General features: G+C 42.7%; 2 protein-coding genes across 8 annotated transcripts in view; one reads left to right on the top strand and one right to left on the bottom strand.

The window, feature by feature from the left end:
- The first annotated feature begins 2,180 nt into the window (after positions 1–2,180).
- On the top strand, positions 2,181–18,451 carry COQ10A (coenzyme Q10A). Of its 6 annotated transcripts, none has more exons than XM_058742376.1 (6): positions 2,181–2,553; positions 3,115–3,261; positions 4,199–4,391; positions 4,628–4,729; positions 9,885–10,004; positions 18,206–18,451. In XM_058742376.1, the coding sequence occupies exons 1-6, from the start codon at positions 2,420–2,422 to the stop codon at positions 18,272–18,274; spliced, it is 765 nt and encodes a 254-aa protein (XP_058598359.1). In that variant the 5' UTR covers positions 2,181–2,419; the 3' UTR covers positions 18,275–18,451. The 6 variants fall into 6 exon arrangements, with proteins under 6 accessions (XP_058598359.1, XP_058598358.1, XP_058598361.1 ...); XM_058742375.1 differs by having other exon boundaries at positions 18,203–18,451; XM_058742378.1 differs by lacking the exon at positions 18,206–18,451 and having other exon boundaries at positions 2,182–2,553; positions 9,885–10,241.
- CS (citrate synthase) overlaps positions 7,599–23,198 on the bottom strand; it is a 31,592-nt gene continuing 15,992 nt past the window's right edge. For both annotated transcript variants that reach the window (XM_058742372.1, XM_058742371.1), the window contains exons 2-11: positions 21,859–21,909; positions 21,197–21,304; positions 19,588–19,653; positions 19,021–19,152; positions 18,575–18,763; positions 10,241–10,440; positions 9,557–9,686; positions 9,331–9,432; positions 8,910–9,119; positions 7,599–8,384 (exon numbers count right to left, since the gene is read on the bottom strand). In XM_058742372.1, the coding sequence (XP_058598355.1) occupies positions 8,214–8,384; positions 8,910–9,119; positions 9,331–9,432; positions 9,557–9,686; positions 10,241–10,440; positions 18,575–18,763; positions 19,021–19,152; positions 19,588–19,653; positions 21,197–21,304; positions 21,859–21,909 (1,359 nt within the window). In that variant the 3' untranslated portion in view covers positions 7,599–8,213. The remainder of the gene's footprint in view (positions 8,385–8,909; positions 9,120–9,330; positions 9,433–9,556; positions 9,687–10,240; positions 10,441–18,574; positions 18,764–19,020; positions 19,153–19,587; positions 19,654–21,196; positions 21,305–21,858; positions 21,910–23,198) is intronic.

The raw sequence follows: 23,198 nt of genomic DNA, 5'->3' as shown, positions 1-23,198 counted from the left end.
GGGCAGGGGTGCTGAGGGTAAAAGAAATGTTAGAAGAGAAAAAGAGGCAAGATCATTCACCAATTTTGGGCTTCATGTATATATAATATAAAATGAAGATTAAAATACCTTCCTTATAAAATGTTAAATGAAAGCCAGAGTTCAAGGGATGGCTCCTGTTCCTTGAGATCCAAATAAAGTGGGCTCAAAATTTAAAGCAACCCAGAGCACCTGACTAGCTCAGTTGGTAGAGCATGTGACTCTTGATTTCAGGTTGTAAGTTTGAGCCTGATATTGGGTACAGAGATTACTTTATTTATTTATTTTTTTAATTTTTTTTTCAACGTTTTTTATTTATTTTTGGGACAGAGAGAGACAGAGCATGAACGGGGGAGGGGCAGAGAGAGAGAGGGAGACACAGAATCGGAAACAGGCTCCAGGCTATCAGCCCAGAGCCTGACGCGGGGCTCGAACTCACGGACCGCGAGATCGTGACCTGGCTGAAGTCGGACGCTTAACCGACTGCGCCACCCAGGCGCCCCCAGAGATTACTTTAAAAAATAAGATCTTAGGGGTGCCTGGGTGGCTCAGTCGGTTAAGCGACCGATTTCAGCTCGGGTCATGTTCTCACGGCTCGTGGGTTCAAGCCCCGCGTCAGGCTCTGTGCTGACAGCTCGGAGCCTGGAGCCTGCTTCAGATTCTGTGTCTCCCTCTCTCTCTGCTTCTCCCCTGCTCATGCTATGTCTCTCAAAAATAAACGTTAAGGGGCGCCTGGGTGGCTCAGTTGGTTAAGTGGCCGACTTCGGCTCAGGTCATGATCTCGCAGTCCGTGAGTTCGAGCCCCGCATCGGGCTCTGTGCTCACAGCTCAGAGCCTGGAGCCTGTTTCGGATTCTGTGTCTCCCTCTCTCTGACCCTCCCCCGTTCATGCTCTGTCTCTCTGTCTCAAAAATAAATAAACGTTAAAAAAAAAAAAAAGTTAAAAAATAAAAAAAATCTTAAAAAAAATTTAAATCAATCAATATCCAGTGAAAGTCCTAAAATTAATGCCAATTAATGCAATTAATGCTCCTTTCAAGAAAGATGAGGGAGATGGAGGAATTATATCTGTTTCCAGGCCCCTGTTTCTAGGCAAGATGCTTCTCTTTCACACCAATTAGACCCCAAAGGCAACACAGTCTTTACTTTATCCTTCTTCTCCCTTTCACACAAAGTTTTCCTGAATTTGGAAATGTGACCAAAGATTTAGAACAAAAGCAGAGGAAGGGCTTGCAGTGTAATAGCAAAAACATCTCTAAATGCAACAGCAGGCACCACCATTCTTTTTTTTTTTTTTTTTTTACTTTGAGAGAGAGAGGGAATCCCAAGCAGGCTTCGCATTGTCAGAGCAGAGCCTGATGTGGAGTTCGACACTAGGATCCATCTCAGGAACCATCTCACCAACGGTGAGATCCTGACCTGAGCGAAATTAAGAGTAGGATGCTTAACGGACTGCGCCACCCAGGTGCTCCAGGCACCACCATTCTTAAAACACCATTCCTCTACTCCACCGTGGGAGAATTTCAATGGCTTTTGTACCCACTTAGATCCACTCTCTTTTTTTAATTTTCCTTTTGTTCTTCCCACTTTTATCAAGAGCATTTCCTCCCTACTGTATAGTATATATAGCAGTATAGTGACATTTCTTTGCCTGCGTGCCTACCCATGAAGCCTCATCCTTCATCACATGCACACTTCCAGACAAAGGCGTTTTTCTCCCCTAAAATTAAGTCTGGTTCTTTCAACCCTGACTTCTTCCTATAAATATTAAAAGAGAAAACTATACAAAGTCTTAGCCCAGGGCTTGGAAGATTAATTTCCTTTCTCAAAGATGTACAGCATAGTACTAGGCACTAGCGGCTACAAAGATGAATAGGACTTCTAACTATGAACAAGACTATAATAAAGGCTCTAAAAGAGATGTTCAGAAGATCAACATATCTGCCATCGACACGCCCACGAAGTCGCTTCTGTGCTTAATGTATTATCAGTTCCGTGACCACAGACAGACTCGCCAAGTAGTTTGCCTGACGACCTCGTTCCTCCTGGACATCTCTGCAGCTTCTCAAACACTTATCCCTGCGCCCTTTCTCGCTAGAGGTGTGAAACTACATCTCCCGAAAGGCCGCGTTGTCCCCTTCCTTCCTCCCTCTCCCGGTTCCGAGTCATGGCAACGGCGTGACGTGAGGGTACTGGGAGCTGCGGGAGCAGCGGTCGCGGCTTCAGTTCTAGCCTACCCGGCCGCCCGGGCGGGAGCAGGGGCGAGAGGAACCGCAGCCCCGGGCAGCTCCTGCGCTCGGGGACCCTGAACCCGCCCGGCGGCCGCTTCCTGCAGCTTTTCCTCCCGAGCGAGGAAGGCGCAGCGGTTGTCAGAGCTGAGAGAATAAGGGAGGGTCGCGCGCATGGCCTCGGCGGGCGCGCGGCGGCTCCCAGCCGGGACGCGCGCGGCGGCCCAGCGCTGCGGCGGCTTCGCGCTCCTCCCAGGCGCGCTCCCGGCTCCGCCCCCCGGCCCTCCGCGACTGCCGCGACCAATGAGGTGAGAGGGAGGTGAGGGCGTCTGCGCGGGTGTAAAGAGGGTCTTGTAGGGCCCCAAATTTGCACCTTGGAGGGTTGCGCTTCTGGGATGCAGGCCTGGCGTCGGGTGGCGCGGCAGCGGTCCACCTAGGAGTCTAATGTAGAACTTTGGGGAAGGTTTTTGCAAGTTATTCGCAAAGAGGAGTCCCCGGGGCGGGTTCCCAATCACTACTTGCCTCTCGCTCGCGCCCTGGCAACACCGGGCTTGGTGAGGCCCCGGAGACTATGATACTTTGTGAGAGTCGTAGCTTTTAGCAGTAGCATAGCCCACGCTTAAAGGCAACTGCGCTTCGCACGCACCCCACTTTTTCCCATCTCCTCTCTCGGCACTGTCCTCAACCGCCCTCGACCTTTCGCACTCGTGACTGCCTGGCCAGGGTGCCTGGCGGGCTGCAGCAGGTGCTGGGGGAAAAACTTGTCTGGACGACCTTCCTCTGGGATGCACCGCACTTCCCCTTCACCTGGGAATGATTGAGGAACACAAAGAATCATGACGTTGTCTCCCCTTTCCTTTTATCCTTAGATTTCTGATGTCCTGCAGCCTCTTCTTGCCCCGGGCTGCCCAGGTCTTGGTGGCTGAGGCTGGCTTACCTCCCAGGCGTTCCTTCATGGGCTTTGCTGCCCCCTTCACTAACAAGCGAAAAGCTTACTCGGAACGTAGGATCATGGGGTGAGCATCCTCCCCTGTCCAGCATCCCTCCACATTGCCTTCCCCTCCAAACAAATGATCAAACCTAGGCTAGAATGTAAGGGTAGCAGTAGTGGACAAGATTAATCCCTGGCCATCCCTCTCCCCAGCTATTATTGCTAATCATTTATCCTTCCCTCCCAGCCTTCCAACTTTCATTTCCCCCTTCTTCGTTGCTGGGCATGTCCATTAAGTGAAATGTGACTAGAACTGGACAATATAAGACAACAGGGTATTATTTCTCTGCTGACCTTTTATTATTTAACTTAAAAAGTTTTTTATTTTGAGAGAAAGCGAGCGAGCGCGCGAATGGAGGAGAGGCAGAGAGAATCCCAAGCAGGATTCTCTTCCCTGGGCTCGATCTGTACCTAGGGCTACTTTGTTAGAAAGTTATAGAACTAGGATCTGAGTTCTTGTGGGATCACTAGTAAAATGGACAGCCGGTGTTCCCCCTAGATAGTCTTTTTTTTTTTTTTTTTTTTTTTAATTTTTAAGGTTTGAGAACAGAACAAGCTAGGGAGGGGTAGAGGGGAGAGACAGAATCCCAAGCAGGCTCTGTGTCATCAGTGCAGAGTTTGATGTGGGGCTCGAACCCACACACTGTGAGATCATGACCTGAACCAAGATCGAATCGGACGCTTAGCTTACTGCACCACCCTGGTGCCCCTAGATAGTCCCTCTTAAGATCAAAATAGATAGTAAATGCAATAGCATTCTGTGAACTACAAAATATAAGGTAACGTTAACATCATGGAAATTTGTTTGCTTTTGGGAAGTCATAAATCCAGGTTTTGGGATCTCTAGTTCCTGATGATGAATAGTTAGTGGGCAAAGGTACTGGGGGGAAGGTACCCAGGGCAGGGAGGAACTTGACCCAGCTGGCAGTTCCTTGGCCTCTCTCTGTGATTCCTTCTCCTAGGTACTCAATGCAGGAGATGTACGAAGTGGTGTCCAATGTCCAGGAGTATCGTGAGTTTGTGCCCTGGTGTAAGAAGTCTTTGGTGGTATCTAGCCGCAAAGGTCACCTGAAGGCCCAGTTAGAGGTTGGGTTTCCACCTATTGTGGAACGTTACACGTCTGCTGTTTCCATGGTCAAACCTCACATGGTCAAGGTGAGGCGCTGGGAGGAGGGATTAATCAGCAAAAGTTTTGTGTTCTCTAGCATTTTTGCATTTAAGGGCTATTTTGGCCCTCTTTGTAATGATTTTATCTCCATGTGTCAAATACTTCCCTAATAAAACATTCGAAGGAAAGGAAAATATCTTTCATTTCTTTCTTATAGGCTCCTATACCTAGTATAGGTTTTATTCCATTTTAATATTGTTTAACTACCCGACTGTCCTTTTAGGCTGTTTGCACTGATGGCAAGCTCTTCAACCACTTAGAGACCATTTGGCGATTCAGTCCGGGTATTCCTGCCTACCCACGAACTTGCACTGTGGACTTTTCGGTGAGTCAGGAGGCTGTGTAGCATAGGGTTGTGGGAGCAGAGTGGAGGTACAATGACAGTTATTAAGTATAGCTAGCACTTAGCATTTCCTAAGTCAGTGACACTTTTCCATAGGTCTGAGCTTACATCAAACATACTCTGTCCTCAGTCGTAAGTAAGGGCTTTTGAAGGGATCTAAGAACTAGATGGGGAGGGGAAGAAAAGGCACTGAATAGTATCCTTGCATTTGGCCAGGGACTATCCAACATGGTCTTGAATAGTTTCTGACTGTCTCTTACCCATTCCCAGATTTCCTTTGAATTTCGTTCTCTGCTGCACTCCCAGCTGGCCACCATGTTTTTTGATGAGGTTGTCAAACAGAATGTTGCTGCCTTCGAGCGTCGGGCAGCCACCAAGTTTGGTCCAGAAACAGCCATCCCCCGTGAACTGATGTTCCATGAGGTGCACCAGACTTGAGGCAAAGGATTGTTCCTGGCCTCTCCTCTACTCTCCCTCCCAATCCAATTCTCTTATTTATTTCATTTGGCTCCTGATCCAATCTAAGAGAAGAGTCTGTGTTTATAATGTTTTCCTTCTCAATTCCCCAGAAATTGGGCTCTAAGCTGGCTACAAATGCTGGGGCACAAAGGTAGGGGGGTACAGAAAGAAGACATGCCTAGGAGATGGTCAGGCTCACCTTGAGAGCCCCATATGCCTGATGTCTGCAGTCTTCTCATAGTGAATTATATTCAGGACTGTGTGGTTCTTTTTGGACCCTGTCAACATACCTTAGTGTCTGACCAGAGTAAGATAGCAACTTTTCTAAGGATTGTATAAACCAAGCTTTTTCCTCTGACAGAGGTACTGGGTGGTCAATAATTATTGCCCACCTAAGATGCTTCAGGAAATGCCTGAGATCTGGCCCCAGATTGAAATCCATATGATCTCACTTTTAAAAATATTTCCATGCTGCCTGGTTAGTGGAGAGCACGAAGCTGTCTTAACATCAGTGCCACAGGGGCAAGGAGAAAAAAAGCACTGAAGAGAATTGTACTCTTGGGTTGTACCTTATTCTTCTACTTGGCCTGAGTTTTTATAAAATTTCAATAAATTAATTGTGACAGTGTGAATTTGGCTTTTTTATATCGTTTCTTGGGGGCACAGTGTGGATATAGCATAGTAGAAGAAAGTCATGGCTTCCTTCCTCAGGGGAGTAAAGGTGCAAGAAGGCCTCTTGGACATAGTGTCCCTGCTAACTATAGTAGCACATTCTACAAGCCAGGACCTAGTACCCACTCCCTTGCCTATTTATAGACTTTTTCAGAAGGTCAGTTGCAGGAGTCTCAGAACAGATTAATCTGGTCTCAGATCTACCATACAGCTGATGTCCTCAGGACCGCTTATTTTGAGGACCTCCTTAAGGTCCCTGCAAAGAATAGGCATTCCACACAATACCAGAGCCCTCTAGAGACTCAGGTCCAGAGCCAGCAGTCCTCCTCTATTTGCCCTTGGTATGGTATGTTCCTTTCGCCCAATGGGCTGGACTAGTTTCCTTGGATTAGGCGCATAAGCAGTTTTGAGGTCTCAGCTACGGTCCTTGAGTGTTTTCTCTTACAACAAAATTAAGAAGGACTTCTAATCTTGAGGAAAGACAGAAATCTCCTTTGGAAATTTCAGGTATCCTGTCTTATTAGGGTAAATAAATGTCAAAACCACCTAAAGATAAAGGGATGCACAGGACAACTTAAAACACACTTAGTCCAGGATCTTGCTAGCCAGATTCCTTACTTTATAACAGAGATTCTTCCAGGTCTTATTTAATAGCAGGCTCAAGCATTGTTAATAAAAACATTTATTTTGCATTTTATACAGAACAACCTGAAGTCTGGATCATGACTTGACAGTTACCCGGGGGTTTACAGACAATGTGTCCATCTCAGCGTGGTTCTGGGGATTAGGGTTCCACACAAACACAGGCAGGAGTTGCGAGGAAGGAAGGGGGCACTGTAGGAGTGTATTTCAATCCTTTCTTAAAGAAAAGGCAGTAGAGCATTCTGAGTCACTGAAACCTGTGCAAATAGGTTCTAAAAAATACTCTACTGTGAGCTCTTGAGGAAGGGGCCAGATAAGGATCTTGATAAATAAAGGGATATTTTCTTGTAGCAGGGGAAGAGGGAGGCCTATTACTTTTGTTCTCAGCCCCAAGACCTGATATTCAAAGGAAACCACATCCAATCTTAAATAATTTCCCTGCTAAGAAGTACCCATATCCCTGGAACCAGACTATGAAGATAGCATGCTGGTCATTCCCAAGTCCTTATTCAATGGCCCATAGCATATTAAAATAAAGTAGAAGAAAAAGATCAGAGGGTAGTGGCTTGTGTTCCACAGGACTAAAAAGTTTAGTACATGTTAAGCACTGATAAAGCCAAATGACTGGGAAGGACCACAGCTTAGACAGTGGCATATACAACCTGCTGGAAGAGGCCTAGTAAAGACCTCTAGTAAGGGGCAGGGGGGAAGGGTGGGGGGAGTCCACAGCACCCTCAGCTTGAGGTACAGCAGGTATAGACAATCTGGAAGGAGGGGAATATTAAAGCAGTGAGTAATAGAACACTCCCAGATCTTAATTTTCATAGGATAATTTTAAAAGAGAAAAATCAGGGGCGCCTGGGTGGCTCAGTCGGTTAAGCGTCCGACTTCGGCTCGGGTCATGATCTCACGGTCCGTGGGTTCGAGCCCCGCGTCGGGCTCTGTGCTGACAGCTCGGAGCCTGGAGCCTGTTTCAGATTCTGTGTCTCCCTCTCTCTGTGACCCTGCCCCGTTCATGCTCTGTCTCTCTCTGTCTCAAAAATAATAAACGTTATAAAAAAAAAAAAAATTAAAAAAAAAAAGAGAAAAATCAAACATTGGGTGCCAGTCACAACAAATGCCATGGCCTTTATGGTCACCTGGTAGCATAAAAAAAATGCCAAAGAGGTCTGCCTAACCCAACAGGTCTTGGTAGGAAGTGTCTGTGTGCATGGGAGAGAGCAATGAGGCTTCACAGAACTGATAATCCAACATGATTTCTATGGGAACAGAAGGGGCAGAGTCCCGATTTGCTGGCCTATGGAGGGCTGGGCTGAGTAGAACCAAAAGCTCTAAAGTCACTGCAGATTCTCTGCAACCAGCTTTGACCCAGGTAAAGAAGAGTCAGACTCTCACTCTAGAGGCGGTGGTGGTGGTGGTGGTGGGAGGGGGGGCCCAAACCTAACCCATACCACATGCATTAGTCCTGGTCACCCTACAGTTGATGGGCAACTCACCAGGCAGGAAAAAGGATTAGGGAAGAAGGGGTTACTTTTTAAAGTCTTAATTTCTATTTTAACTTCAAACTTATTATCAGTGCCTCAGATACAATTTAATCTTAAATCTTAAAAAGCCCCCTGAAACAAAACAAAATTATACTTTTTTTTAAAGCTCCCTCACTTTCTGGTAGTTAGTTTCCCCCCAGTCTCCAGTTTTACCCTGACTTAGAGTCCACAAACTTCATCAGACCATCCGTGCTCATTGACTTGGGCCTCTCTAGTGGGAAGCCTAGGGCTCGGCTCCAAATGAGCTGTGCCAGTACGCCCAGTGCCCGTGACACCCCAAACAGGACTGTGTAGTAATTCATCTCTGTCATGCCGTAGTACTGTAAGATAAAAGAGAAAAAAGTTTTGTTAAAGGCTCTGAGGTAATAGCATGCATAAGTCCAGGGGCAGAGACCTTAACTGAGTCAGCCTCAAATAGAAATGACACTAGGAGGGGTGTCCAGGTGGCTCAGTCAGTTAAGCATCCAACTCGGTTTCAGCTCAGGTCACAATCTCACAGTTGTAAGTTCGAGTCCCACATCAGCTTCTCTGCAGAGCCCGCTTCGGATCCTGTCTCCCTCTCTCTCTGCCCCTCCCTGGCTCGCTTGCTCTCTTTTTCAAAAATAAACATTAAGAAAAACTTGAAGAAAATAAAGAAATGCACCAGGAAAAGTACAGTAATTGGGATTTTGAAAAGACAGCACCCCTTTCCTTCTGCCTGTACCTGCCCTCTGCCACAGGCAACTTTATCAAAAGGGTAAAGAAGGAGGTATGAGTTGCTCTGACTAGGAAGTTGATTTTTTGCATGGCAGAGAACATTAGGGTTTGGCACAAATTAAAGGGAGAGCAGGGAAGGGAAGACTCACCTGGAGCAGCACCCCACTGTGAGCATCTACATTGGGCCAAGGATTTTTGGCCTTGCCCTGCTCTAACAGGACATTGGGCACAATCTTGTACAGCTGAGCAACAAGCTTAAACATGGAGTCATGAGGCAGGTGTTTAAGAGCAAACTCTCGCTGACAGGTATATCGTGGATCAGTCTTCCTTAGTACTGCATGGCCATAGCCTGGGACAACCTGTAAAGAGGGAGGGTAAAAAAGCCAGCCGTATTCTCAAGTAGAAATTCTTCTTTTCTAAATTCTTCAGGCTAGATAAACAGAAGATGGGGCAGGGAGAGAATTTCCTTCTCTAACACAGGGACCTCTCTCATTCTATTCTCTTTAATTCTTCTAAATTGCACAACTTGGGTCTTGGCTTCTTTCCTAGTTGCTAAGCATCTCTGCTTACCCGTCCTGAGTTGAGTGTGTTCCATATGTAGTCTCGTAACTTCTCATCTGACACATCTTTGCCAACTTCTTTTTGTAGTTGTGTCAGCCAAACAAGTACTTCCTATGGGTAAGGTTTGGGGAATAAGATAGTGTCAACACATATGCCAGGAGGGAAAGGCAAGATCAGAAGAAAAGCATGAGAATAAGAAAAACATGAAGCAGGAAAAGAAAAGGAATAGTCTTACCTGATTTGCTAAACCATGTAGGGGCCCTGCTAGCCCGTTCATGGCTGCTGCAAAGGACAGGTAGGGGTCTGAAAGGGCACTGCCCACCAAGTGGCTGGTATGGGCACTTACATTGCCTCCCTCATGGTCACTGTGGGGAAGTAAGAAAGGAGAATCAAGGCAAGAGAGGAGAAAAAGGGGCAGACTATGAAAACATAGACCTTGCTGTTCTCTTATCACATGCTAGCCTAGTTATGGGCTCACACTAGCCTATGGCCAGTCAGTTATACATAAGCTCTTGTAAGAGATGTCCCAATCTCATTACCAGCCTTTGTTCACTAATCCACAGGGCTGGAGAGGTTACTGGTTGATGATGCCTGTCTATGTGCCAAGCTCCTGGACACTCACTCCAGCTTTAATAGGAATGGCCAGAAGAGGGAGCTCCTGGAAAGCTGAAAGATCACCTACTGTGAGCAATTAGTACTTTTCCCCAGCTTCTTAGAAACATTACTTTGTTCTTAGAAAGGTTATGATTATTTCCCTATACCTCTGGATTTCCTTTACTAGATTCCTCTCTTGTCTTATGTGCCATGTTTCCATTTCCTTGTTGCCTACTGCCTGTTCCCAGAAGAGATTGTTCAGGAGCTTTTCTTAAAAATTTCTACCAATCCAGGCAAGGAGCTATGGTTGCTGGGTCTAGCTTACCTGTGGATGGTGAGGTACAAGCGCATGAGCTCAGTGAACTGAGCATCAGTATAGCCTAACATGTTGGTGAAATTATGGGACCAGTCCAGCTTAGAGTCAATGGCCCCGATACTGCTACCCTCCCGATAGAGATTCCGGTAGATCTTTGCTGCAACACAAGGTAGCTTTGCGATAAGATCCATACAATCTTCATAAATCAACTGATAAGAGGAAAATGGAGAGAAAAAAAAAGAAAGAAAAATTTATCAACAAAGAAGAATTAGGCAAGGATGCTGTTTGTCCTCCATGGATTGGGCTATTTCGTTGATGCTCAGTGGTTATATATGGAGGTTAACAACAATAACCATTTAACTAAATAATTTTTATGACCCAGGCTCTGCACTAAGTGATTTACACATAATATCTTGTGTATATTAAAACATTATTTTTGGGATGCGTGGGTGGCAAAATCAATTAAGCATCTGACTTGATTTCAGTTCAGGTCATGGTCCCAGGGTCATGGGATCGAGTCCCAAATTAGGCTCCTCGCTAAGCATGGAGCCTGCTTGAGATTCTCTCTCTCTACCCCTCTCCCCACTCACACACACTCTAAAACAAAACAAAACAAAACAAAATGTTCTTTCTAATTTTTGCCACTCTACCAAGTACGTAATGACCTCCATTTTATAGGTGAGTAAACAAGCTCAGAGCATTCAGTTAAATGCCAAAGTCAGATTTTGAACGCTTTTATGTTTAACCATGATCTTTCCCACTACCTGACTTTGCACTCAATGAATGTGCTAAGATACTAGGTTTTAGAAATTAATTCTGTTCCATCTTTCAAAGAAAATTCACCATATATGCTAAGGGTCAAAGAGTAGCATTCAATTGTTAGTTAATAATAAAGGCTTCCATTTTTAAGCACTTACTAACAGGCACTGTGATATATTATTTGCATTTTTTTTTACCCTCACAACAGTCCCGTAAGGTAATATATCCCTCATTTTATAAATCAAGAAATTGGGGCTTGGCCAGGTTAAGTTACATGCACAAAGTTACCCACTCAGCTAATAAGCATCATGCAGCTTAAACAATTATTAATTCATGGACACTCTTGTTTCATCTACACCCTTACTTTCTCCTCTCACCTCCCAAGTTATTTTGAATGAATTCCAGACATATATTCCAACATGTAAACGTTTAAGCATATATCTCTAAAAGATAAAGGCTGTTGATAAAAACAAAATCACAAAACCATTATCCCAAAGGGAAAAAAATTAATAAATCCTCAATATCATTAAATATCTACTCAGTATTCAAATTTCCCTGATAATAAAGCCCCCCACCTCATGTGTTTGATTCAGGACAGAAAAACCCACGTTGCAATTGTTTGTCTCTGAAGTCTCTTTTAATCAATGTTAAGTTCCCTGTCATGCTTTCCTTTTTTAAAAAAATCTTTTTTTATATTTTATTTTTTAGAGAGAGAGCAAGTGGGGGGCAGGGGGAGGAGGGAAAGAAAGAAAATCTTAAGCAGGCTCCATGATCAGCGCGGAGCCTACCACAGGACTTGATCCCACAACACTGGGATCATGACCTGAGACGAAATCAAGAGTTGGAGGTACCACCTAGGTGTAGTGTACCCCCCACCTTTTTCACTTTGCAATTTATTTGTGGAAAATCGGATCACTTCTTTTGGAGAATTTCCCAGTTTAGATTTTGCTGGTTATATACCTGTGATGTCATTTAACATGTTCCTCTGTCGATTGTATTTTGTATAAAACTGATGGATCTAAAGGCTTGAGTAGATTCCAGTTCAATTTTTTTTTTTTTTAGCAAGACTACTCAAATGAGCACCAGGTGACGTATAGAAGTGTTGAATTACTATAATCTGAAACTAATATTACACTGCATGTTAACTAACTGAAATTTAAACTTAAAAAAAAAAAAAAGACTACCTGATAAATAGTGTTGTGTTCATTTATTAAGAGAAACATAGAAGAAGAAGAAAAAAAAAAGAAACACAGGGGGTGCCTGGCTGGCTCACTGGGTAGAGCATAAGACTCTTGATCTTGGGGTTATAAGTTCAAGACCCGTGTTGGATACAGAAATTACTTAAAAATAAAATCTTAAAAAAGAAAGAGAAACATAATCTGGTTGCCTCTTTTTGTGATGTTAATAGCTTGCTCAACTCTTCTGTATTATTTCTAAAAAATGTTTATTTTGAGAGAGAGGAAAAAGAGAGAGCACATGGGGGAAAGACATTGAAAGAGAGAGACAGAACCCCAAGCAGGCTCTGCACTGTCAGCGCAGACGAGAAGCTCCAAGTCACAAACCATGAGATCATGACCTGAGCCAAAATCAAAAGTCTGGATGCTTTAACAACTGAGCCATTCAGGCACCTTTCTTGTGTGTCAATTTTATCTTCTCAAAGGGAATTTTAAGTTCCTTAGAGATAAGACAGGGTTTTGGTATTTTGTTTTCTTTTTTTTAAATAACTTAAAGGGGTGCCTGGGTGGCTCAGTCGGTTGGACGTCCAGCTTTGGCTCAGGTCATGATTTCACAGCTTGTGAGTTCGAGCCCCGCATCGGGCTTGTGCTGACAGCTCAGAGCCTGGAGCCTGCTTCAATTCTGTGTTTCCCTCTCTCTCTGCCCCTACGCCGCTTGTGCTCTCTGTCTCTCATAAATGAATAAACATTTAAAAAAAAAAATTAAAAATAAATAACTTAAAAAAAAAATCTGCTTTCATCCACAGTTCCAGGTATATAGAAAGCATGGACTAAATACTTATTGGTTGTGGGGCGCCTGGGTGGCTCAGTCGGTTAAGCGTCCGACTTCAGCTCAGGTCACGATCTTGCAGTCCGTGAGTTCGAGCCCTGCGTCAGGCTCTGGGCTGATGGCTCAGAGCCTGGAGCCTGCTTCATATTCTGTGTCTCCCTCTTTCTCTGCCCCTCCCCCGTTCATGCTCTGTCTCTCTCTGTCTCAAAAGTAAATAAACGTTTAAAAACAAAAAAATTTAAACATAAATAAATAAATACTTATTGGTTGATATTGTTACATGGTGCTACTATACAAGTTAACTAGCTAAATGCTCCTGCAGGAAGTCATAAGGTTTCAGTAGTTTTCTTCAAAGAGCAAAATCTATAATAACTAACCTAAATGAGTTAATCTCTATAGTGTCATGTTATTATTCAAGTATCAAATATCAAGTAAACTAAAATATATGCACGTGCACACACACACACACATTCAGTGAATTTTGTAAATGCTACCAGATTCAATAAGAATACTGCCAAAATTAGGGGCACCTGGTAGCTCAGTTTGTTAAGCATCTGACTCTTGATTTTGGCTCAGGTCATGATCTCATGGTTCATGAGTTCGAACCCTGCATCAGACTCTGTGCTGACAGTGTGGAGCCTGCTTGGGATTCTCTGTCTCCCCCTCGCTGCCCCTCCCCTGCTCGCTCGCTCTCTCTCTCTCAAAAATAAACATTAAAAAAATGTATTACAAAAAGAAAACTGCCAAAATTAAAAAGCTACTTGAAACAAGAAACACTCAGCTAACAATTGCAAATTCTCAAGAGGTTACTTACATGATAATCATATGATTAACCATACTTCCATGCAGATTTACATTCCCCCAAGGAAGTAAGTTGCTTCCAGAAGCCTGCATCAAGCATATGCAGTTTTAAGAGACTTGGACTGATTAGCAGAATGCCAAGAACAGGATTCTGGGCTAGATAAACTATTATCTGTGGTGTGTATACTAACTTGCAAAACTATTTGGAAAGTATGAATGGCCACATCGAAAAGAAGCCACATAAAAGGAGATTGTGTCATCTTCTACTACTGAGAATGGAGTTTATAAAGCAACCTGTAACAGACCAGGCATGACAATATGGGATCCTTACCCTGCTTTTTATAGTGGTCAATGCTGTACAGTCAAGAAGAGATCAAAACAAAACAAAACAAAAACTTACAGAGAACTCCTGTTATTTTTCCTTTAATAAGCTAAGATTGAGGTGCTATTTAGGTATTTGTACCAACACATTCTTCATTGATAAAGCCTTGGAAAAAAGATGTTAAAATATGCCAACATCACAACTATCTGGAATAAAGGTTATAAAAATGACCATCATCATCATCATGAGCCAGCATCTCTATGGCTAGTAAAATCCTGGTCAGGTAGTTAGCAAACAATCATCATCATCATCATTATTTTTTTTTTTAAGTTTATTTATTTATTTTGAGTGACACAGAGAGAGAGAGGGAGAGAGAGAGAGAGAGATAGCAGGAGTGGGGGAGGGGTGTGCAGAGACAGAGGGAGAGAGAGACAGAGAGAGAGAGAGAATCCTAAGGAGGCTCTGCACTCAGTGCAGAGCCCAATTCAGGACTCAATCTCATGAACGAGGTGTCAGGACCTGAGCCAAAATCAAGAGTCTTACGCTTAACTGAGCCACCCAGGTGCCCCAGCAATCAATCATTATTGAGATGACACAGAAAAAGAAGAGAGCCAGTATTTATGGTGAAGAGCCCCTAGACTGAAGCAAACTCAAGTTTGAATCTGGTCTCTATCACTTATTAACTGCATGGCATTGGGTAAGCTACTTCATAGCTTTAATCCTGTTTTTCCATTCAGTAAAATGAGAGTAACAAATAATATCTACCTCATAGGGCTGTTCTGAGGATTAAATCAGATAATGAATGTAAAGCATTTAAGCACACTATTTGGTATGTTTTCAAGAGTTACTAGGTGTTCAGATGATTTTATCATAAAAGCTTCAAAACCTATGTATACCATTTATAGGCTTTACAGAAGGTGGCATTACTAGCAAAATTTGATGGGTCAACTACTTTGCAAATTTTACCTAATACAACATCTTAAGACTACTTCACAATTAAATAGCTGGTTGCATCACAGTAATTTCCTGGTCATGAGTGAAGTGAAGTCACTCAGAAAAAGACCTAACTTTTTCAATTCAATAGATTATACTATTTATCTCTGTTATGGAAGAAATGTTGCAGGCAGTAGATCATCCACTTGAGGTATATGTTAAAAAACAAAAAAATAGTATGAACTGATGGTTCTAGTAAAAACTCAGATCATACAAAAACAACATAAATTTAAAAAAAATTTTTTAATCTTTGGGGCGCCTGGGTGGCTCAGTCAGTTAAGCGGCCGACTTTGGCCCAGGTCATGATCTCGCGGTCCGTGAGTTCGAGCTCCGCGTCGGGCTCTGTGCTGACGGCTCAGAGCCTGGAGCCTGTTTCAGATTCTGTGTCTCCCTCTCTCTGACCCTCCCCTGTTCATGCTCTGTCTCTCCCTGTCTCAAAAATAAACAAAATGTTTAAAAAAAAAGTTAAAGAAAAAAAAAATTTTTTTTAATCTTTATTTTTGAGAGAAAGAGACAGAGAGAGACAGAGTGTGAGCAGGGTAGGGGGAGAGAGAGAGAGAGAGAGAGAGAGAGAGAGAGAGAGAGAGAGACGCACAAAATCTAAGGTAGGCTCCAAGCTATCAGCACAGAGCCTATGCGGGGCTCAACTCGTGAACCACGAGATCATGACCTGAGCTGAAGTCGGATGCTTAACCGACTGAGCCACCTAGATGCCCCTCAACATACATTTTTAAACAGAAATAACCAGTTGAATGATGCTGTGCATTTCTTTTTTTTTTTTTTTTTTTAATTTTTTTTTTTTCAACGTTTTTTATTTATTTTTGGGACAGAGAGAGACAGAGCATGAACGGGGGAGGGGCAGAGAGAGAGGGAGACACAGAATCGGAAACAGGCTCCAGGCTCCGAGCCATCAGCCCAGAGCCTGACGCGGGGCTCGAACTCACAGACCGCGAGATCGTGACCTGGCTGAAGTCGGACGCTTAACCGACTGCGCCACCCAGGCGCCCCGATGCTGTGCATTTCTACTTAAGTAGACTATGGTTAAATTAACCAAGACAGAGAACTGAATAGAAATAGTGTGTCTGACTTTTGAGAGAGATACAAGATCTAACAGCAAAAGAGCATGAAGCTCTATTAAACTCGTTACTGGTGCTAATTTTTGTGCAGTGTGAATTTACCAGACACACATCCTAAGGGTGACAAATATATCAGTATTGCTTATAAAGTCTCCCAAAGATTGGCAGAGTCCTGAAATATAACATGTTTACCTCAAGATAGCCACCCTCAGATGACAATCTCAAAGAAATTATGGCAGAACAGTCAATCAATGGCTACATGTTGAAAAGGAGGCAACAGCAAGCAGAGGAATACAAGATTCATTTTAATGATTCAATAACGGACAGTATGAAACAATGAAGCATGTTTGGATGTACCAGAAATATCTTATAGGCATCTATTTTTTTTTAATTTTTTTTTTTTTTTTTTTTAACATTTATTTATTTTTGAGACAGGGAGAGACAGAGCATGAACAGGGGAGGGTCAGGGAGAGGGAGACACAGAATATGAAGCAGGCTCCAGGCTCTGAGCTGTCAGCACAGAGCCCGACGCGGGGCTAGAACCCACAGACCGCAAGATCATGACCTGAGCCGAAGTCAGCCGCCTAACCGACTGAGCCACCCAGGCGACCCTACTAGGCATCTATTGCAAAGCATGAAGAAGCTATTTTCTCCCCTTCTCATTATAGTCAAGACAACAGCACTGTAAACAGTAACGGGCACATCTGAGCAGTCAATTTCTAAAAGACAAGCTATTTTTTTGATAGCATGCTCCCAGCTGGCAGTGCAGAGCCCAACGTGGGGCTCAAACTCACAAAACTGAGAGATCATGACCTGAGTCAAAATCAAGAGTCAGATGCTTAACCAACTGAGCCACCCAGGCACCCCTAAAAGATAAGTTTTAAAGTAGAAGAACTACTGGTCTTGATTTAACCTTTTCTGTTATGATGACCCACACAAATAACCACTACTTGAAAAGCATTTAAAACAGAAAATGGAGGGGTGCCTGGGTGGCTCAGTTGGTTAAGCATCCGATTCTTGATTTTGGCTCAGATCATGATCTCATGGTTTGTGAGTTTGAGACCCGCATTGGGCTCTGCGCTGACATTCTGCTTGGAATTCTCTCTTCCTATCTCTCTCCAAATAAATAAATAAACATTAAAATATACATATATACACATACATGAAAATGGAAAGCAATATATTCAGATTACACAACATTCTGAACTTGCTAAGATATGGATTTATAAATGTTTTAAGTGCTTGTGAATGTGTATATTGTCCATCATTCCTATACCTTCCTTCTCAATGCTAACCAAACTAATTTAAAATTCTCCTTCTCCCTTTCCCCTAATAACAAACATAATTCTTTATACGCAATTGGCACTGAGTAAATATTGACCAACCAAATGAAGCAGGATTTGCCAAAACCCCAAGGGAATTGCATCAGCCCAGTGGACCATGCTATTCTGCAGAAAGGAACTGTTCCTATAATACCTGTCTCCAAATAAAAGAAAATGAGATGTTCCACTGTAAACTTAGCCAGATAACTTTTACTTTACCCAGTTTTTCTGAGTACTCTGTGGGGTATTGGAAAGAGGATGGAAGGAATTAGGTACTATGTGTTGGGACAAGGCACAACAGTCTTCTTATACTCCAACTAGCTCAAACTATTAGGATCACATTTCATTTTCAGAAAATAAAGCACATCTGTTTCTGGATCCTACTTCCAGGATACTAACGACCCTTCTGCTCCTGACAGGTATCTTGAGTGGGACGGTACAGAACAGTGGCTGATTGGCACTGTCCTCCTAGACTCTAGAACTGCCTTAGTTTCCATTCACCTAACTTCTCAAGGTTCTCCTTATTTGAAGTTAAAAACAAGAAGGGACTTTTTGTGGCTAGGGTAAGACTACTCTGAAATCTTTCTCAGGGATCCTGCAATTAAGTCACATCCTTTTCAGTGTTCTAACAGCCTTGTGTAATCTCTCCATTATAGCAAGATTACTGAATTGTAGTTTTTGTTTTTGTTTTAAGCAGGCTTCATGCCCAGCACAGAGCCCAACGTGGGATTTGAACTCACGACCCCAAGATCAAGACCTGAACTGAGATTAAGAGTCAGACACCACCCAAGTGCCTCCTGAATTGTAGTTTTTTTTACATGTATATGACCTTAACCAAACCAAGAACCTTGGTGACACAAAGCATGTTCCATTTACCTTTGCGATCCCAAGGACTGGAAAAAACAAACAAACAAACAAACAAAAAAACAAGCTTAAATAAAAATTTATTAAAGGAGTTTCTGGCGTAACTCAGAGAAGTAATTCTCCTAAACATTCCTTTTTCTTCCTTCATACTTAAGTCCTTTCAATCCCCATCACACATCAATATTGCATCAGAATTTCCTACCTCCCAGTACTTGGTTCGGTTGATACCCTCTGCATATGCTCGGGCAAAGTTGCTTTCACTGTTGAGGGCTGTAATGGCTGCACTGAGCTGAGACATGGGATGTAGATTGGTGGGAAAGTTGTCTAGCATGGTGACCACATGGGAAGGTAGAGCTGCCCTCTTTGCCCACTCTTTTGAAAGCCAAGACACCTGTGGTAAGGGAGACACTGGTCAGAACACTATGCGAGGAAAAAGAAGAGAAATAAAAAGACAGTGACATCTGAGTAAAGAAAATCCAAGAGAATACAACCCAATCCACTTATACAGCAGAAGTCTGATCTGATTCCTTCCCCTCACTACACATCCCTAAAAAATACCACCCAGAGTCAGATCAGGATTAAGTGTCTGAGATTAGAGAAAGGCAAAGAAGGAGAAGAATGAGAAGGGCTAACATCCTTCTGTTTTACCTGTTCTTCTGTTGGGATTTGTCCAGTTACCAGCAACCAAAATAAGCCCTCTGGCAGGGGTTCTTCACCCCCTTTAGCCTTGGGCAGCAGTTTCTGGCATTCAGGGATACTGTAACCTCGGAAACGGATGCCCTGGAGGGAGAAGAGTAAGAGGTACAAATCGTAAGTTTATTACCCTAGAAGTCACATAATTGACTAGTCCCACTCTTATCAGATCTTTCAACAAGTTAGAAAGGCTCCATGCCCAATGTGGGGCTTGAACTCACGACTGTGAGATTGAGTTGGAAACTCTTCTGACTGAGCTACCCAGACAGCCCTAGAATAGAATTTTTAAAGCTTAGATCTCCACATAACTTAATTCTGCTTGGTACTTTTAGTTTTACTCGTTGATATATTAAATAGGTATACTTGTTCTTCAGTTATCCCATATAAACCTATTTTCCATCTTCCAAAACATGAAGACAGATGCTTTATTTTGTTTTCCTTACCCTCACTGGTCTAATCCATGCTGTGCACAATAGTCAGTAAACTCAGTGATTATTACTGATTGACATGAGGGTCTCTTACCTCATCAGGATCAAGAACTGATGTTTCATATACCAATCCCTTCATGCCTCTCATGCCACCATACATCTAAAGAAAAAGACAGATGTAACCAGTAATCAGAATAATTCAAGCTAGAGTTTTTTAGTGCTTCATGGGATCTGAAAGAGGAAATTTATTCTCTGATTTGCAAGACTTGGTCTGTGGAAAGAAGATTCCTGAGGAGGTAGCATACTATAGAATGGGACTTTGCAAGGAAGACTGCTAACATTAGAAATGAAATTCTTAAGTTGAAAAATTGCTATCTTTATTTAATGTGTCTGCCTCTGTTTGTTTCCTTTTCTTCTTGTATTTTTCTTTTACCTACTCTTACTCCCTCGTTCTCACCAACCAAAGTAAACAGAATGAGTTCTATAACAGGGAAAGGAGATAGAGACCAAAGGCTAAACACTGCTGTGGAATTATCATTTGAGCTGCTCAGACTCTTAGGGCTGGAGAAGAAGCCATCCTAAAGTTACTCTAGAGAGCCTGCTAGAGCTGTCATATAATTGGATGGTCAGGATGGCATTAACTGTAACTTTTAAATTTTTGTTTGTTTATTTACTTATTTAATATAATTTGTCAAATTGGCTTACATACAACATCCAGTGCTCATCCCAACAAGTGCCCTCTTCAATGCCCATCACCCACTTTTCCCTCCCCCACCCTCCTTAAATTTTTTTTAATGTTTATTTATATTTGAGAGAGAGAGAGCACACTCAGGAGCACAAGCAGGGGAGGGGCAGAGAGAGAGAGATGGAGACAGAATATGAAGCAGGTTTCAGGCTCTGAGCTGTCAGCACAGAGCCCAATGTGGGGCTCAAACTCATGAGCTGTGAGATCATGACCTGAGCTGAAGTTGGACACTCAACTGACTGAACCACCCAGGCACCCCATGGACAGCATTAACTCTAACAGAGAGCTCTTGCTCCAAAAGCTGAGGGGTTGGGAAAAGGAACAGAAACTTCATTCATCCCTCTCGTAGGTAAATTAGGTTAAGCTAACTATTAAATTTATAGAAAAGAAGAGTCTAATTTTTTTAAAATTTATTTTTGAGAGAGAGAGAGTGCAAGCTGGGGAGGGGCAGAGAGAGAGACACACAGAATCCAAAGTAGGCTCCAGACTCTGAGCTGTCAGCACAGAGCCTGATGTGTGGCTCAAATTCACAAACCGTGAGATCATGACCTGAGCCGGAGTTGGGCGCTCAACCGACTGAGCCACCCAGGCGCTCCCCCCCAACTTTTTTTTAAGAGAGAAAGAATGAGCATGAGCGGGGGAGAGGAAGAGGAGAGGCAGAGAGGAAGAAAAAGACAGAATCTTAATCAGGCTCCATGCTCAGTGCAGAGCCCAACGTGGGGTTTGATCCCATGACCCTAGGATCATGATCTGAGCCAAAATCAAGAGTCAAGACACTCAACCGACTGAGCCACTGTTCTGAGGCACCCCAGAACAGTCTAATTTCTAATGAACATCATAAGCTCCAACATTTCCATGTATGGGACAGAATGCTTCTGAATAGTCAGTGAAGAGAATGGTATTTTCATTGAAGCATATTACAGAGCTACTTTTCCAGCCCAAACCCCACAATCCTTACCATGTCCACAGTGATTTGACCCACTACTGTCTTGCCATGTTGCTGCCTGAAGGTCTTTACTCTGGCTTGCTCCTTGGGTATCAGATCTGCCAATATGTCTTTCAAATTCTAAAAAGAGAAGTAGAAAGGCTAAGTGATGGTCAAAATATTGATTAGATTTCCTACAAAATAGGTATGTTAAGACATCTTTTTAGAATTTGGCTTTCTCTATCGGCCAGGGAAATCTGGCCAACTACTCGGCACAGATGAAAAAGAATTAAGCAGAAAGGGAGGGAATGAGGAGTTTACTATTGGGTCATAGTTTCAATTTGGGAAGGTGCAAAAGTTCTGGAGATGGATAGTAGTAATAGTTGTACTTAATGCCACTAACCTATACACTTAAAAATCATTAAAATGGAAATTTTTGTTATATATATTTTACCACAACTAAAAAAAGAAATTAGGCAAACATATTTGATATCCCACCTCGCTATACTATTGAATAAATTATTTCTTAAAATAGTAGTAATAATAATAGTTACAACAATAGTAACAACGGACACCTCTCAGAGATACTCAGGATATGATGAGAGGCTAGGTGGCAACCAACGGTCGCTTACTGCCCCCTCAATCCCAGGATCAGATTGCCTCAGTGATTCTCAGTCCTCTTTTCCAAACCTTACCGTAGGGGACGCACTGGCATGCCGAGCAGCAAGAACAAGACACGATGCATTCTGTAAAGAAAACACAAAACCTTATGCAACAGTTATTCCTCTTTCCTATGTATTAACAAGAAGGAGTTATAGTGACTCATCCTCTCTCTCTGTGTCTCCATCTTAGCCTCTAAGGACAGTCTGACATAAATTTTAAAAATTAAAAAAAAAAAAAAAAGTTGTAAAAGGCCTTGCACAGCTTTGAAAGAGTTCCTAGTCTGGAGGCAGTAGCAGATTTAACTCTGCTTCTTGCATCCATAGCTTTAATAGCATTCCCTGGGGAGAGGCTCTTTCCCATTATCTGGGTTTCAGGGCTTGGCTTGGTTAGGCACAGAAAAGGTCAGAGAGGCAGTTGTTGAGTACCCAGGCCATCCCAATCTAGCTGTCAGTAGTTCTGAGTGGCCCTGAGAAAAGCAAATGAGGAAACTGATCAACTACTCAACCCTGCTGGTAAGATCTGTCCAGCACCTAGTCTTTTGGAAGCACTTCAACCTTTCCAGTCTAGGAGAGCCCACAGGCAGAAGGAGCCTTTCACCACACTACTTGAAAGGTTCCTGGAAAAAGCACACAGAAGACAGAATATCTACAATGTAACAACAGACAACAGTACTGGGAAACTAGAAAACTGGAAAATTCCCTTCTAAATGTTGAGAGAAAATAATTATTAAGCTAGAGTTCTATATCTAGGTGAGAAAAAAATCTTAACAAAGGGGTGAAATAAAGACATTTCAGATAAACAAAAGCTGAGTTTATCACCTAAATACCTGTACTAAAGGAATTTTTAAAGATATACTTTAGAACCATATAGACAGGTCTGAGATTCAAGACTATCCCTCACTACAAAGGTAAATAGTATAGCTGGCCTGTTTTCTTTGTTTAGAGATATTTTTTTTTCTCCCCAAAAGAAAAACTTTCTATAAGATTGATGAGTTGCAACATAAAGTTCAATGCTGCCTTCGAAAAAAGAAAACCAATTACACTACTAAGTACCTATGAAGTTTGACAAGATTAGTTTTTCTGCACATTATTTTGAAGATAAAACAAGATAAGTAAGCCTCATTTCCCTCATCTATAAAACCGGTGTTAAATACTCACCATACAATCTCACATAATTACAATGATATTACAAAGAAAGCACTTTCCAAACTAAAAAGATTACATGTACACATAAACTAATCCAGGAGCAAGACCATACCTTTCCTCCTTTTGCCAAAAGGCCAGATACACTTTTTCTTGTAGCTATTGCATTGCTGATTGTGCTAAAAATCATTTGAAGCAACAGTACTGTACAAATTCCAAAACACTACATG

Source organism: Neofelis nebulosa, chromosome 8 (assembly GCF_028018385.1).
Source record: "Neofelis nebulosa isolate mNeoNeb1 chromosome 8, mNeoNeb1.pri, whole genome shotgun sequence".
In the NCBI taxonomy this organism is placed as follows: Eukaryota; Metazoa; Chordata; class Mammalia; order Carnivora; family Felidae; genus Neofelis; species Neofelis nebulosa.
The sequence above is the reverse complement of the archived record's forward strand: the minus strand, read 5'-3'. Positions and strand labels throughout refer to the sequence as shown.

Bases quoted from the DNA above. Each gene is read 5' to 3' on its own strand.
- COQ10A (XM_058742375.1), top strand. From the start codon at position 2,420: ATGGCCTCGGCGGGCGCGCGGCGGCTCCCAGCCGGGACGCGCGCGGCG. The intron at 2,554-3,114 runs GTGAGAGGGAGG...TTTTATCCTTAG, and splicing joins CGACTGCCGCGACCAATGAG to ATTTCTGATGTCCTGCAGCC. The intron at 4,730-9,884 runs GTGAGTCAGGAG...ACTAATCCACAG, and splicing joins CTTGCACTGTGGACTTTTCG to GGCTGGAGAGGTTACTGGTT.